This window comes from Podarcis vaucheri, assembly GCF_965113315.1.
Source record: "Podarcis vaucheri genome assembly, chromosome: 5".
Classification (NCBI taxonomy): domain Eukaryota; kingdom Metazoa; phylum Chordata; class Lepidosauria; order Squamata; family Lacertidae; genus Podarcis; species Podarcis vaucheri.
Genome location: NC_138763.1, coordinates 83889860 through 83906573, shown reverse-complemented (window position 1 = coordinate 83906573; position 16714 = coordinate 83889860). Strand labels below are relative to the sequence as shown.

The following is a 16714-nucleotide window of genomic DNA, read 5'->3' as shown; positions in this document are numbered from 1 at the left end:
CTCATATTTTGAGACCACAAGGAAATAATATTATAGAGTTTGTTGTTTGTTTGGTTTAGTTTTCTTCTTGCATCCAAACAGTCTTCAATGAGTGTGTTTTCAGTTTCCAAACTATGCATTTAATGGATGAAATGGTTTCTGATGGTAGGGTCTTTTTAAACTACCCATTTGTTGTTTGTAGAAAAACAATAGGATTCTAGCATTGTAGGGCATTTGTAGGGCATTGTAGCATTGTAGGGCATTGTAGTAGCATTGCTTGGAAGAGATGACCCTCAGGGTCCCTGCCAACTTCACCATTTGATGGTTCTGCTTCAGCACTGCGGAGCAGCTCTCTAGGGTTTCAGGTGGGAGTCTGATCAAGCCCTACTACCTGGGAGACACCAGGAGCTGGACCTAGGACCTTCTGCATGCAAACAACACCTTCTACCACTAAGTTACAATGTTTCCCGTCACTGCAATAAGGTTTTCCCAGTGGCCAGCAATCTGTAGTGGACCTGTTGGCTCTTGCATCAGCTCATTTCCAGCTTCCATCTCTTTGCTTATGCTTCTATCCATGCTTGGAACTCATGAATGGACAGAAAACTTTTCTGTCCCACCAAGCCTTTGCAGGCAATTTAAAGCACATCACCCACAATGGTCTGCTGGTGTTTGTTTTTAATTATTTTGCAAATGTAAACTACTGTGATATATTATATCTCTCTAATATTGCTTGCTAATTTTTCTGGTACCTCTTCATGCCTTTAGTTCCCTGTCTTGCTGCCATGAAGACGCAGTGATGGGAAACAGTTCACTGGTGACATTTCTGCTAATTGAACACTTGTAAATACAACTGAGCCACAAGAGAAGTAAAAGGAAACTATTATGGGAAGTGCAGCACCTTCCCACATTTTGTTGGATAGATTTCTGTTTCTGTGGTCTGTCAATGTGAACAGGACCCTTGCAATGTTGCAAGCAGCTTCTTGTTCTCTTGATCTCTGTCCATCCAGGCTGCTAAAGCTGACAAGTGTATCCAGGGGCCTGCTCCCTTTGGTCAAGCAGTAGTACATAAATCCCTGGAGAAACCTCTGTGATGAAAAAGTTGGTTTTGCTGGGCAGGTTGGATCAACAAGTGCTTCTTTCTTTCTTTTTTTCCTGCCTGCAGATTGTTAATGAATGGCAGCCTCTGATTGGCCGTGGTTCCAGGAGGGAGAGTTCAAAAGGAGAGGTTCTGGAGAGACAGTTAGTTTGATGAGAGAGTTGGTTGAAGTGGGTTGGAATTGTGGTTGGAGAGGGTGGGAGACAGGTAGGGAGACAGGCTGAGGTATAAAGAGTGAATGGAAGAAAGAGTTGGCTCTGGAAAAAACAACTTCCACTCTGAGCGTATTGTGAAGGACAGAGTGTGGTGTCCTGTAGGAGGAATAGACGGGAATTTTACTGGGACGGAGAGGTTGAGCCAGGAGAAGTAGGAGCTGGAAAGGAACAGCCTACTTGGGACTCAAATCTAGTCTGGAGGGGAGAGATTCTTCTAAGGAAAAGGAAGAAACTCCCAGACCCAGCGAAGGGAGGGGGTGTGGAGAGGCCTGTGGTCAATTATTTAAAGTACCTCAGGAGCAGGATTGTTAAAGGGGGTGGATAACTGAAAGAAAGTATCAAGGAACCAAACCAATAATGCAAAAACAAACTGAGGACAAATTTAGAGTGAAATTGCACTTTTTTTCTGAACAAACCTAAGTTGAATCCATTTGTGTTATATACTATCTTGCCTTAAATAAATCTTTATTGTTTATTTAAAGGAAACCTGAGACTCCAACTTACAAGTTACCCCTTCACAAAGGTCCTTCGCAGCATACTCTGCGGCTAGAATTTTTAAGGGAAAAGGGAAAGAAACCTTCGGGTAAAGGGTTGTTCAGTGAGGTGGGGGCAATTTACCTACGTGAGAGCCGGCCCAAAGGCATGAGTGGAAAAAGTGTCCTTGTGCCCGTTGCAACCTCCTCTTTCACCTTTTGTTGTGCTTTACGACAACCACCATCTGCTTGCAAATACCCCCTTCTTGGGCAACATAGTGAAGAGAGACGTGGAGGAGCTGTTACAGGAGTTTCTGGAGGATACAGCCCATCTGATCCCTTATATCACAGTTTGATGACTGGGGTTTTCAGGGAAAACATAGGTGGTAGTCCCCCATGGTTCAGATGAACACCTTGTAATTTACAGATTCTAGGCATTCAATATTATGGACCCAGTCCTGACTGAGTTTAGACAGCTCTCCTGCCTTTTGAACTTCAGACACTTGACAAAACCTTTTCTATTTTGTAGGCATTTTAAGATGGTTTCCTGATTCTCTGACTGGTTAGCAACTTGCTGGCCTTATTAAAATTCTGTGGCTGGCAAGACAAGGCACTCATTTTCAATGCAACCATCATACTTTCCAAAGTGCATAGTCAAATTCTTGCAGCAGTGAAGGTCTTCACGATCAATGCAGAAATGGGATTGTTGATCATACAAATTTCAAAAGGAGGTTCTTTTAAAATGCACTACAAGAATCAGAATGTGATAGATTTACGGGCAAGGGATATTAAACATAATATACAATTGGCATCATGGGAAAAATTATGGAGGGAAGATTTAAAATTTACAACATGCTGTATGTTGAAAGAGAATTATATGAAAGTGATGTATCGATGGTACTGAACTGCTACCAAGTTAGCAAAAATGTTGGACTGCTACCAAGTTAGCTACAGATATATGTTGGAAGTGTAAAGAGAAAGAAGGCACATGTGATGTACGTGCAAGAAGACAAAAGGATATTGGGAAATGATTTATAATGAGTTGAAAAAGATGTTTAAAATTACTTTTGTGAAAAAACCTGAAGCTTTCTTACTAAGAATTTTAGATCCAGAAATACCTAAGGATCAGAATAGACAATTTATGTATGCTACAACAACTGCTATTTGCCCAAAGATGGAAAGAGGACAAAGTACCTACAAAAGATGAATGGTTGAGAAAGATGATGGACTATGCCGAAATGGCAAAAATGAATGGGAAAATCAGAGATCAAGGGGACAATAAATTTAATAAAGATTGGGGAAACTTTATAAGTTACTTAAAAGAACACTGCAAACAATTAAAAACATTGGTAGGATTCCAAACAGCTCTTGCAATGTAGTGGGAACTATGGTAAAAATTGAGTTTTAAGAAAACATGGAGAATATTATATGCTGCAGTTGGAAAAGAAGATCTTGGGAAACCATGGAAAGGTGGAGGGAAGTCTCGGGATTCAGAGAATCCTGTGTGGAGAATGACTATGATTTATGTGAGATGATAATTGTTAAAAGCAAAAATGAATAAAAAAGAATGTAATAGATTTACAATACATTCTGATTCTTACCATGCTTCTTTTAAAAACTAAACAAAACAAAACTCCTTACTTCTTTACTGAGTAGAGATAAACAACTAATAGCCTGGGAACTCAATCCATGTATTGGGAGTCATTCAAATCTATCATCCGTTTGCAAATTCTAAAGCCCACACCTCCATACATTTACTCAGATTGGTGGCGGGAAACAAAGCAGAAAGGGTTAAAAATCCCCTTTCAAGCTCTTTCTGATTCCACCCACCCCACCCCTCAGCTGCAAACATGTGATGCCTTATCACTGATCTCCAGACATTGAGTCTAGATTGATATCAGCTGTCTAGCAAGCCTTTGTTCACATTGGTGGGAGGAGTCAAACTGCCACAACTGTGTTAATGGATAATAATAAAGATTGCTTCACTACTGATTACTCAGTACTGTCAAGAACTGATCGCAAATGCCTTGTGTGTTAAAATGTCTGGTTTGTTTTGCACAAAATTGTCAAATGTCATGAATTAAAATAAAGCAAAGGCATTCTAAGGAAGAAAAAAAATACTGCCAAGAGTCAAAAGGCTTTGTTAGTACAGTTGTGCCTCGCAAGACGAAATTAATTCGTTCCGTGAGTTTTTTTGTCTTGCGGTTTTTTCGTCTTGCGAAGCACGGTGTCGGGAAAGTTTTGGAAAAGCTTCAAAAATCACCAAAGTCTTCAAAAACCTCAAAAAAGGCTACCACACCGTGTGCTATGAGTTGTTCCTGTCAAGTCGTAACTGTATTAACGGTTTTAAGAAAAAGGAAACAAACTTGCAAGATGTTTCCATCTTGCGAAGCAAGCCCATAGGGAAAATTGTCTTGCGAAGCAACTCAAAAAACCAAAAACCCTTTTGTATTGCGAGTTTTCCGTCTTGCAAGGTACCACTGTATTGTGAAGAACACAAAATGTTGACCCTGAGAAAACTGGAGCACTCTAGTCTCTCAGCACTCTAGAAATGGCAGTGGCAATGGTAATAGAATGTACAGTGGAATGGATATCTATACACATTACGTGAACTCAGAAATCAGGCCCAGTCTTCACAATGTTCTGCAGGTTAGAATGTGGTTCCTCTAGGGAAAACACCATGAAGATGTTATATAAAGTAAAGGGTAAAGGGACCCCTGACCATTAGGTCCAGTTGTGACCGACTCTGGGGTTGCGGTGCTCATCTCGCTTTATTGGCTGAGGGAGCCGGCATACATGTGGCCAGCATGACTAAGCCGCTTCTGGCGAACCAGAGTAGCGCACGGAAACGCTGTTTACCTTCCCACCAGAGCGGTACCTATTTATCTACTTGCACTTTGATGTGCTTTCGAACTGCTAGGTTGGCAGGAGCAAGGACCGAGCAACGGGAGCTCACCCCATCACAGGGATTCGAACCGCCGACCTTCTGTTCGGCAAGTTCTACACTCTGTGGTTTAACCCACAGCGCCACCCACATCCCAAGATGCTATATAGATGGCATCATACCCCCTTGAAACTAGCGAAAATGTATAAAGGAGGATCACCGATTTGTTGGAGATGTAAAACAGATGTGGGGTATTTTACCATATGTGGTCATTGGGGAATTCTGGGATAACATCTATAATGAATTTAAGAAAATATTCAAACTCACCTTTAAAAAAAACCCCAGAGATCTTTCTTTTAGGCATCTTACCATTAGAAATTAAAACCTTCACAAACTAGTTTATAAATTCTTGCTGAAGCTACTGATCAGATCTTAGAACATGTCATTGGCCTCGTTGTACATAACACTAACCCCTTATTAACATTAACCATAGTTAATAAACCATGGTTACAACTGAGGCATCAGGCAGATAATCAGTTAAATCTTGATTCAATGCATTGTAGAATCATTAAAAGCACATTGAGAGCAGTTTGAATTTTTTGCAGCACTTCATTGACAACATTGCAACTTTTGGGCGATGGCACTTTAACCACAGCTAAGGAGGGTATCCAGGTTCACACGTAACACTTGTCAGCATCGCCCTAGAGCCAGTGCACCAACTGGACTCATGCACCTCAACCCCGACTGGGCTAGGCGAGCTGGGTAGCACCGCCAGAGACCTCCTTTCTCACAGGAACAGGTCACAGCACTGTAACACTAAGCTATGGTTAACATTAGCTAAGATTTCTAAACTAGCTAGAACATTTAAGGTAAAGGTACCCCTGCCCATACGAGCCAGTCGTGTCCGACTCTGGGGTTGCTCATCTCGCTTAAGAGGCCAGGAGCCAGCGCTGTCTGAAGACACTTCCGGGTCACGTGGCCAGCGTGACGAAGCTGCTCTGGCAAGCCAGCACCAGCACAGCGCACGGAAACGCCGTTACCTTCCCGCTATAAAGCGGTACCTATTTATCTACTTGCACTTAGGGGTGCTTTTGAACTGCTAGGTGGGCAGGAGCTGGGACCGAACGACGGGAGCTCACCCCGCCGCAGGGATTCGAACCACCGACCATACGATGGGCAAGTCCTAGGCACTGAGGATTTACCCACAGTGCCACCCGTGCCCTTAGAACATTTAACCATAGTAAATAAACCATAGTTATGGGCTGGGTTCACCATGCAGCTCTTCTTTTCAGGCTGCATGCTAAAACATACTTACACAATGGCAGTGATCAATCTCAGGATCAATTATGGTTCATCATGCCAGGAATAAGGCTAAATAAAAAAATTCCTTCCAGTAACACCTTAAAGACCAACTAAGTTAGTTCTTGGTATGAAAAAGTGTGCATGCACACAAAAGCTCATACCATTCATCTGAAGAAGTGTGCATGCACACGAAAGCTCATATCAAGAACTAACTTAGTTGGTCTTTAAGGTGCTACTGGAAGGGATTTTTTTATTTTGACTATGGCAGACCAACACGGCTACCTATCTGTAACAGGAATAAGGCTGTAATACAAAGAAATCCTGTAATCTTAATTTTCAGATGAGGAATTCTCTCACAGTTAACTGAATAGATAATTTGTGCTCAGGCCAAGGAAGTTGGGCCATCAACTCCAAATCAGCCTGAGGTGACTCTGTCTCTCTAAATAATTATCTTCTTTATGCTATATATTCCAAGGGGCTAGGGTTGAGAGACAGAGCTTGTCTAGGGCCATCTCTTGAGTTCATAGCTAGATAAGGCAACATGAATGAAACAAAAGGCAACATGAATGAAAGGAAAGTTTCCATGCTATGTTAACAGGACATGAATGTATCCAGGCCCCATAAAAGTGTGGGTTTGTGTATGCATGTACATATATATTCACTCACACTAAAGTAACTATTGTCTTACTGAATAGGAAACCTTCTTTTAACTGAGAAATTTGGAAAGTATGAAACTGAAGTAGACAGAAGCTAGTTGTTGTTGTTGTTGTTGTTGTTTAAAAAAGCAACTATGAAGAGAGGCCATTTTCAGAAATGATTCTCAGAATAGTTATTTTTATTCAAATCTTTATTGGCATTGACCTACAAAAACTGGCAAGCACTAGAAAATAAAAATCACAACAAAAAGTACTATATTCGGCACCTGCTAAAGGTGTTTTTGCTTAGGCTAGCCTATCTAGGCATGTAGAAATGGAATGTGTTTTAATATCTTTTTAGCTTACTGCTGATTTAAATTATATTCCAAATTTTTAAAATACTGGTTTTTAACTGTCAGTCATTGGTAATTTTAATGTTTTGTTTACAGAGATTCTATTACAATCAAGTGGTCTTTAAATGTTTCTTTTTAATGTATCTTTACGAAAGATTTTCTTGGTTTACAAAAGTATGTGCAATCTCTCTCTCGTCTTTAAATGTTTTTAATTAATTAATTGTTTTTAAAACCCTCCTAAAACTAGACAAATAGAACAAATCAGCATCCCTAAATCAGACAGGAATAATCCAATGTAGATCAATCGGTGGGGGAAATTCTGTGCAGTGTTTGAGCAGGCAAGTAGTTTGAGGAGAAAGGATACACACCTGGTGCTTCAGAGATCTGCCTGCCCTCACTGTAGTCTTCTTCTTATCCTGAATGCAATTGTAGGACAGCCAAGCAGAGCAGTTTCCCAAGTTATCATTCTCTTACGATTACTTCACACACTATTTAGATAGACATCTGAATGTTCAGCAAATCCATGTAAATTTCAGTTCAGATAGAGCTATTCATGACATCATAGATGTTAACATGGTGATCAAAGTTCTCTGTCAATAGTGTAATCACACTGATGAAGCAATACAGAAGAGTTTAAATATTAACTGGTCAGGGTGGCAGAATCATTTTGCGTGGATGATTAGAAACTGGTCTAGAGAGCAACAATTTGGAACAAAAATGAGGTTCACCTTTAACAAAAAAAATAGTAAGATCCAACCTCCCACTAAACTACACTTTTAAAAGCTACAATCCTAAATTCATTGAACTTTTCCCCTTGCAGTTTGCCTTTGCTGTTTTATTACATTTTTAATGAATGCTTATTGTTTTGATATATTGATGTAAACCACTTTGTGAGGTTCATTTCAAAAGCAGTACATAAGTAAATGAAATGGTAGGGATTGAGAGGGACGTATTTTTGACTAAATGGATCTGTCTTGATTTATAATAATTAAAAATCATGATCAACAAAAAACAAAAGAGAACAAAGAAGTTCCAAGCAGAGGCGGATTTAGGGCAGCCCAGCCCCCGCCCCCCGCCTGGAGGGGCCAGAGGGGAGCAGAAGGATGGAGGAATGAAAGGAGCAGCATGGAAGGCGAGAGGGGGCAGCCTTCCTCAGAGGCCAGAGATGCTAATGCCCTTATCTCGCCTCACGGGTGGGTCCACCCTGCGGGGTGGGTTGGGGGGGTCATTGTGTTAAGAGGGAGCGAAGAGGAGACCGAGGGGACAGGGCGGGGGGAGAAGCGGGAGACCAGGGAGGAGGAGGAGGAGGGCGGCCGATATGACGCCGCAGGGGAAGGCGTGGCCAAAAGGCGCCAAGGCAGGACAGCTCCCCAGGCGCCACCACAGGGCGCGGCGGCGCCATCTTTTCTCAGGCGTGTATATACCGTATTTGGCAGCGTATTAGCGTGTTGGTCTGAGGCAGGCAGGGTTCAAATCCCTGCATAAACACACACACACACACCACAATCCCTACAGACACACACACCACAATCCCTATACACCCCCCTCCACACACGCCCTACTACCAGCCCCGAGGCTCCCTCGGGTGCCTTTGCGCCAGTCGCCGCCTCTCCGGCTGGTCTCCCTCGCGGGGGTGTCGGGGGCTGAGAGGGAAGAAGGAGGTGGGCCGCCTCAAGGTCCCAGGGGGGAGAAGGTGGGGTCCTAGGAGCCAACTCTTGGGCCCAGGTCCCTTCCCCCCCCCCCAAATCGAGCAGGGCAGAGCTTACCTGGCCTCCCCCCCCCCCATCTTCTATCCAAGTGGGCGCCCCTGGGTGGGATATAAATAGAGAAATAAGCTCGTGGAAGTGAAACCCGGTTTCAGAACCATTTGGGTGGAAAGCAAACCCTGAACCGCATAAGCAGAATTGGTCCCTTGTCTGGTTGTCAGAAGCTCAGCAAGGATTAGCTTGGTTTAAGATTAGGGACAAGAGGAAATACTGAATGATGACGTGATAATGTGTAGCATTATAAACAGAATCTTGTAAGGCATTCCAAATACTCTCAATTAGCATCCTCATTTAACACTTTGAATTCCATGATTTAACCCAATGTCTGAGTCACATCATCAAGCTACTGTGGATTTTGGTTTGGGTGAACTCTTCCTTCGTGGAAGTTACACGTAAAAGCAGAGAGGGGATCCGGCAGAAACAACCCCTTTCTGTATTCAGGCAACATTTCAAAAAGGGAGTGCATCATGTAGCATAGCAGGCAGGCAGGGCTCAGAAAAATCCATCCCCATAGAATCACATGCACAAAACCACACATATATATCTATATCCATATATGCTTTATTGTTTTCTGCAAAAAGTACAAAATACATTGTGCTTACAACACAATGCAACAAACATTTAACAACAAAACAAATAAATAGCAAACCAAGAAACCAATAGTAATAATAAATAATAATAATAATAGCAATAATGAACAGTTTATACTTATACCCAAATTAAAGTAACCGCCAACCCCAACTAAACATGTAACCCACATCAACCCAACAAAAGCAAAAGCAAAATTGGAACATTTTGAAACATTTACCCAATTGTTTTAACCCCAGATTTTTACTTTGGTCCTTATTTGAACAAGTGGCAAATTGCTCAGCTTTTATTTTTGATTTCAGTATACAAGTGGTCTTAGCTTGCTTGGGCAAAGGGAAGCGAATGCTTAAGTAAAAGGAAAGCCAGATGATGATCCCAAACAAAGGCATTAAAATAACAAACTTTATTGAAAAACTTTAAAATGTATTTATATGGATGAGTAACCCTAGAAGGCGTCGGGAGAAGGGAAGATATTGCTTTGCTGCCCATTTCGGTAATCTTCAAGCAACATTTGCACAGGATTTGCAGCTGGATAATTCCCCGTTGCATAAGTGTTCCCCATTGCATGACTGTTCCCCATTGCAGACCAGGGAGTTTCCCTGCTTGATGGAGTACAGAAGTTTTACCATTCGATAGTGGAGGCTGCCTCATCATCTCTGCATCATTATATGGAACTGGGCAGTTGCTTGCCTTGGAAGACTCACAAAGCCCAGTTCCACCAACAGCAGCTGGCTGGTAATGAACCGGGTTCAATTCCTGGGAGTTCTGCTGCTGTGTGGCATAGATGGGCTCTGCTGGTTGCGTGGTGCTGAGAGGTGGCTGCCAGAACCCTGCTCCTCCATAGCTTTCGGGATAATGGAAGCTGCGTGGCTGGTAATGTTGCTGCGTCAGACTTCTTGCACTGCTCCTCGGAGTGCTTGGACTTCTTCTGTCACAGCGGCTATAAGGAGTTGTAGCTCGGTTCCTGATCATTGTTTTGGACCCAGTCATCTTTGCTCTCGCTCTTCTGTTCTGAAACCAGGTCTGAACAAAAGAAAGGAGAGAACAAAATGCCCATTATTTCCAAATGGATAGGTCATAATTTCACTTTCTAGCTCAGAGGACCACCGAATATTTGTGCCTCGTGTGGTGTAATTTTTTAAGTGTGGGAGAACTAGGGATTTGCGGGACATTGGCTAGAAAAGCAATGTTGCTTAACTGTGGTTCCATCTGAATGCTGCACATTTGGTCTCTCAATGCAAGGTGCTGAAAGCTGCCCTCCTAATAAGAATATCCTATGCACACTCCTTTGGGAGTTCGGTCAGGTGAATCAGGCTATAAAGGCGGCCCAGGAAACCAGATGGTTTTATCCTCAAATTAGGTTGAAGCCAGGTCTCTTAAGAGTTTTTACTGTTCAAACCCAGAACCTTTGATATTTGAAAGTATGTGCCTCCAATAATTTGAGTGGGAAGGAAAAGGAAGCTTTAATCAGGAACCAGGATTTCTGAACAAGTATGGGCACAATTTCTTCCTGCAGTTGAAAAGGAGGGGACACAACGCACCCGCCCCTTACAAAAAGCCTTTCCATCCACGGTACAACAGCCCCCCCCATAAAACCGCACAAAAACCCAGGAAAGAGGAAGTTGGCTCTTGAATACGGCACCTTTCGCGTTAAGCTCGGAGGCATCAGGAAGATCTAACGAAATCGAATGACAACGAAAGAATTATTCTGAGCGATTTAAATTTATCCAGTATTTGCTGTTTAAGGAAGTCCTAGGAACCCCCACTTTTCCTCTTCTTACGTGCACACGATCTTCTTCGATTCCGATGCACCTCGCCAGCGCCTCCCTAGTCTCGTATCCGGGGTACCGGTTCTCTTCAAACTCCTTCTTTAAAAGCTCGATTTGGGCAGGAGTGAAAACGGTCTTTTTACTCCTATCTCCTCCGACTTTGGGGTAGCTTCCTCCTGGGAAAAGACAAAGAGGCAAATCTGAAGGAAGCGCTCGGCTTCAACTGAAGCGACGCTTGCAAATCTTCCTCCCGACATGGAAAGCTCGGGGCTGCATCCCCTGCACTTTCCCCCAGAATCGGGCGCTGCCTGAGGTTACATCGCGTGAAACGACCCCTGGTAGAGAACACTTCAGTGGCAATTCTGTCAACCGCCCCGCTGGCCACCCATCCGGCCGAGCGCAGAAGGGCAAAGCCTTCGCTTTTTACAGGAAGGCTTTTACCTGACATTGAAATCCACGCACTTTGTGGCGTTTAAATAAACCTCCGGTTGCTCTGAACAAGGCTTTCATGAAAACAAACCAAAGAATTTTCAGTAAGAAGTTTACGTTCTTATTTCTATGCCTGCCATCTTTTACGCAGCCGATCCTAACCACGTTTACTGGGAAATTAAATCGCCGTTTATTTGAAAAGGATTTAACGTTCATGAAAGTGTGTACTGTATAGGATCGCACTTTCCACGCACTAAATGCTTGGTGTTTACAAATAAAGTTGTGCAAAGCAGTCTTGCCTGGGCTTCTTCCCAGGAAATAGTGAGACATACTCAATCTCTCCCCGGCTACCACAAATGGGACTTTGAAAGTCTTCCCTACGCCGGGATCCTGACCCAGATGAAACAGAAATCATCTTCCTTCCTACTCATTCTCCTATAAATCATTAGAGCAATGTTGTTGTTTTTTTTAAAGACAGTGAATTAATAAACAATTTTTTTAAGTTTCTGTTACCTTCGTTGTTGGTTGCCATCATGAAAAAACTCTTTCTCGCTCTCTCCTGAATTGGTTTTGCCTTAAAAATGGACACTAAGATCCCTCAGGTTCACTCTGCTATTCTGCTGGGGGTCTGGGCTTTTATCTCCGGTGGGGGAACCCCACCCTTACTTCTCAGCCGATAAGAGGGAGTCACCTTTTCTTCCGTCGTTTTGGTAAACTGAGTCAATCCCCTCCCTCCCTCCCTGGCCACCCCTTTGGCAGTTGAGTCTTCGGCCGCCAGTAATAACCAATTGACTTTCACCTACTTAGCCTGTGATTTCGTCCTTAGCCCTTGGTTTTAAGCTGTGGTTCCAACTTTAAACTGCTGTTGATTCCAAGACTAGCTGACGTCGTTTGCCTTAACAACAGACACTAATTTTCAATAAACCTCCTGTTGCTCTGAACAAGGCTTGGAAGAAAACAAACCAAAGAATTTCCAGTAAGAAGTTTACCCTCTTATTTCTATGCCTGCCATCGTTTTCCGCAGCCGATCCTAACCATGTTTATTGGGAAATTAAATCGCCATTTATTTGAAAAGGAGCGGGAAGGACACCCCCGCCCCCCCCCCGTTGCCCCAGCAAGACGTTCGTTATAGCTCTGATGCTGCGGGAAAGTAATAAGGGAAGACAATGCCGAGAGTTATCTGGTAGCCGGTCCCCAGGCGCCACCACAGGGCGCGGCTATCTTCCCTCAGGTATATACAGTGGTACCTCTAGTTCACAGGCAACCCTCCCATAAAGCTTCATTGAAGGCAGTAGAGCACAAACCTTGGGGGGGGGGGAATAAGGGCAAGAAAATGAAATAAAGTGTTCAAAATATCCCCCACAAAGTTTTTAATAGAGATAAATGCCCATGTTGCAGTCTAAGGCACATACAAGTTACACTTATATGTCTTTAAAGCTTTGGAGAGCAACTTAACACACTCATGGTAGAAAAATCAATTAAACCTTATACCCCCATCTCAAACCTCTGTGTTTTAAAAAATGGAAGACCCATTAATGAAAACCAAACTTATTAACAAATCTACTTATAGCAGGATCTACAAATATTCTTTTGCATACAAAGAAAATACAGCAACTTCCCACCACATTTATTGCCACCTACTCTAGCCTCAGATACAGAGACTTAAAAAGAAAAGGAAAGCGACAGAAAGCCCATTGGTGCATTAAAATGTGTCTCAGGAATATCCAGCCATTAGAAGACGTGACCTTTTATCTCTATAACCACATGTACCGCACAACTGACTCTTTTTCTATGGGAAAATTAAGCCCATGTTTATATGCTTGCACACAGGGAAGTGAATGTTTCAGTAAATGGAAAATTAAATCAAGACTCCAGAAAAGCTAGTAAAGGAACAAACTTTATTCAAAATATCAAATACAATAAAAGGCATTAAAAGAGGGAGCTTGGAAAATATGTACAGGATAGCAAGGAAGGAGTTGGGATGCTAATCTGGAACCTGACTTAAAGAGAAAAACTGAGAGCCCGAAGCACTTCCATCAACGTTCTGCATTTGTCCAGGATTTGTAGCTGAATAATTCCCCGTTGCAGACCAGGGAGTGTAAGTGCTTGATGCCATGAAGAAGTTCCCAGCTGATGGTGGAGGCTGCCTCACCATCTCCGCACCGTAATATGGAACTGGGCAGTTGCTCGCCTGGGAAGTCTCAGAAAGCCCAGTTCCACAAAAAGCAGCTTGCTGGTAATAAGCAGGGTTCGATTCCAGGGAGCTCTGCTGTTGTGGGGCAGAGAGATGCTCTCCTGGTTGCGTGTTGTTGAGAGGTGGTTGCCACAACCCTGCTCCTCCATAGCTTTCAGCATAATGAAAGTTGTGTGGCTGGTCATATTGTTGTGTGTGAATATTTTGGCTGTTTCCTGGACTGCTTCTCGGGCTGCTGTCCAGGCTGCTTCTTGGAGTGGCTCTCTCACTGCGGCTATAAGGAGCTGCAGCATGGTTCCCGATCCTTATCCTGGAACCTATCCTCTTTGGTGTTCTGGCCCTTCTGTTTTGAAACCAGATCTGAACAGAAGAAAAGAGAGAACCAAATGCCCATTATTTCCAAACAGGTAGGTCATAATTTCACTTTCAGGTACAACAACCAAACAAAGATTAGTGTATGACACTGGGAGAACCTACGCTAACTTGTTTTGTGTTGTGCAAAAGGCATATAGGCGTTATGTTCAAAAGCCTTTATATCCACGATACACCCCCCCCCAAAAAAAAATCCCAAGAAAGAGGAAGTTAGCTCTTGAACAAGGCGCCTTTCGCGATAAGCTGAGTGGCACCCGGGTGAACTAAGGCCTGCGACTACGCAAGGATTATTCTGAGCGTTTCAGATTGTTCCAGTATGTGCGGTTTAGCGAAGTCTTGGGAGCCCCCACCATCCCGATTCTTACGTGCACACGATCTTCTTCTATTCCGATGCACCTCGCCAGCGCCTCCCTGGTCTCGTACCCGGGGTACTGGTTCTCTTCAAAGGACTTTTTTAGGAGCTCGATTTGGGCAGGGGTGAAAACGGTCCTTTTTCTCCTATCTCCTCCCACTTTGGGGTAGCTTCCTCCTGGGAAAAGACAAAGAGGCAAATCTGAAGGAAGCGCTCGGGTTAAATTGAAGTGACGCTTGCCGATGTTCCTCCCGACATGGAAAGCTCGGGACTGCATCGCCTGCACTTTCCCCCAGAATCGGGCGCTGCCTGAGGTTACACTGCGTAAAACGACCCCCGGCTTCAGTGGCAATTCTTTCAACCGCCCCGCTGACCACCCACCCGGCCGAGCGCAGAAGGGCAAAGCCTTCGCTTTTTACAGGAAGGCTTTTGTGCCTGACATTGAAATCCACGCACTTTGTGGCCTTTAAATAAACCTCCGGTTGCTCTGAACAAGGCTTGCATGAAAACAAACCAAAGAATTTTAGGTAATACGTTTACGCTCTTATTTCTATGCCTGCCATCGTTTTCCGCAGCCGATCCTAACCACGTTTATTGGGAAATTTAATCCCGTTTATGTGAAAGGGATTTAACATTCCGAAAGTGTGCGTGTAAATGCTTCATGCAGTAAAATGCAGCAAATGCTTCATGTTTACAAGTAAAATATGTGCAAACCAATCTTGCGAAATGTTTCCAACCGAAGACATTTGAGCCCCTGTGTAATCCCTCCCCGGCTACCACAAATGGGTCTTTGAAAGCCTTCCCTACATCCTGACCCAGAAACAGAAACAACCTTCCTTTATAAAAACCCTCGTTTATGAAACCCTGAATTTATATCAATCATTTGAGCAATTTTTTAAAGACAAGTGAACTAAAAATCGTTTTAACAATCCTCTCTTCTTACCTCGGCCGGTAGTTTTCATCTTGCAAAAGCGCTGCCTCGTTCTCTTCCAACAAAGCTGGTTTTCGCTTGCAAAGTGTCCTTTCTCCTCAAGGCCGCTCCAGGTTTCTGGAGTTCGGCGCCTTTATCGCCCCTCCTGGCTGCCAATTGGCCGGCGCGTTTTCCTTGGAGAGAAGCGCTCCAATGGGGAGGCGGCTTTTGGGGAGGAGCGAGTTTCAAATTCACTTTTCAAGCGCTGCTTGACCAATCTAGATGGGATGGAGCGCACCCTTCCCTTAGCATCACCCCTCAGCAAAACTGGAAGATAGCCCCATAGGCTTGGAGATTTGGGCGCACAGTTGAATGGAATTGAGAGGATGGGTTGAGGAGTGAGAGAGCCAGACAGAACTGTGGTTTATTTAAAAAAAAATATTATCATGAAGCTTTCATTTTACAGACAGAGATGTGCCAAGAAGCCTAGATGCAGCAAGTACACTCTGAAACCCCCTGCGTTTTGAGATGAAGCAGGCGCCTTCACTGCACCCTTTTCGGCGCCTGCTATAAACTTTGTTTCCTTTCCTTTACCTTTACCTGCAAAAAGTTGCTATGCCTTTTAATCGGTGGATTTAGCTTCACTGTAATTGCATTTTGCATGTTTTTCACTTTGACTTTTATCGATCATGTTCCTGCTTTCGTAAGCCGCTTAGAGGTTTTCGTTAACGTTAGGCGGTGCAAAAACTTGAAGGGAAGAATGTGAGTAACACCATTGCAAATAAATGGAGGTCAGTAGGTCTTTCAAGAAGTCAGTAGGTCTTTCAAGCCCAAGCGGTTGATGTTAGATGCTCAGAGTATTCAGCCCCGGACACATACCACCATAAACAGACATACTTGGATTCCAAGGTTGATGAATCAAAAATAAAAGGCTACTTCACAGCTAATACATGCCGCAATCCCCAGATTTTAATGTTACAGGCGCTTCAGGTTATAGACTCCACTAATGCGAATAAAGTTTTATCTATCAGTCTTGTGAACTGTCCTGAGATATTGTGATGAAGGGTGGAATCTAAATCAAGCAAGCAAGAATCCCCTTATATTCTAGGTAGATGTTCCACCGCTATAATGAAGAATATATTGAGATAAATTGCAACGTATTGAATCCCAAAGGATACAATTAAATGTTTTCCAGGAAATTCTGCTAGTCCCTACTGTAAGTACCTTACAGGAACACATATTTAAATCAATTGCCTTCTGCAGAAATATACCGAGCTTCTAAGCGATGATGATGGCAGAAATTAGAGACATTTAATCGTGTCTCTCCCACCCCCAACGTGAGCCCTCTTTTGTTCAGGGATAATCTTTCCCGAGACAGTACTGATATGGTTGCTGAG

At 43.3% G+C, this 16714-nt stretch overlaps 2 protein-coding genes and 1 long non-coding RNA gene across 3 annotated transcripts in view; all 3 read right to left on the bottom strand.

Moving 5' to 3' along the window:
- Positions 1-5981, bottom strand: part of LOC309532297 (uncharacterized protein) — a 30893-nt gene extending 24912 nt beyond the window's left edge. Inside the window, exon 1 of the mRNA XM_082222535.1 lies at positions 5963-5981. The gene's annotated coding sequence lies outside the window, so the exon portion shown is untranslated. The remainder of the gene's footprint in view (positions 1-5962) is intronic.
- LOC309532317 overlaps positions 1-16714 on the bottom strand; it is a 107694-nt gene that overhangs the window by 72615 nt on the left and 18365 nt on the right. The gene's annotated exons all lie outside the window — the stretch shown is intronic.
- LOC309532952 (uncharacterized protein) lies at positions 9737-15435 on the bottom strand (the record flags this gene model as incomplete). The annotated part of the gene is made up of 4 exons (XM_082223738.1): positions 15351-15435; positions 11073-11236; positions 9918-10314; positions 9737-9789 (listed from the first exon to the last, which is right to left on the bottom strand). Exons 1-4 carry the CDS (start codon positions 15367-15369, stop codon positions 9737-9739), a joined length of 633 nt encoding a protein of 210 aa, XP_082079864.1. The 5' UTR covers positions 15370-15435.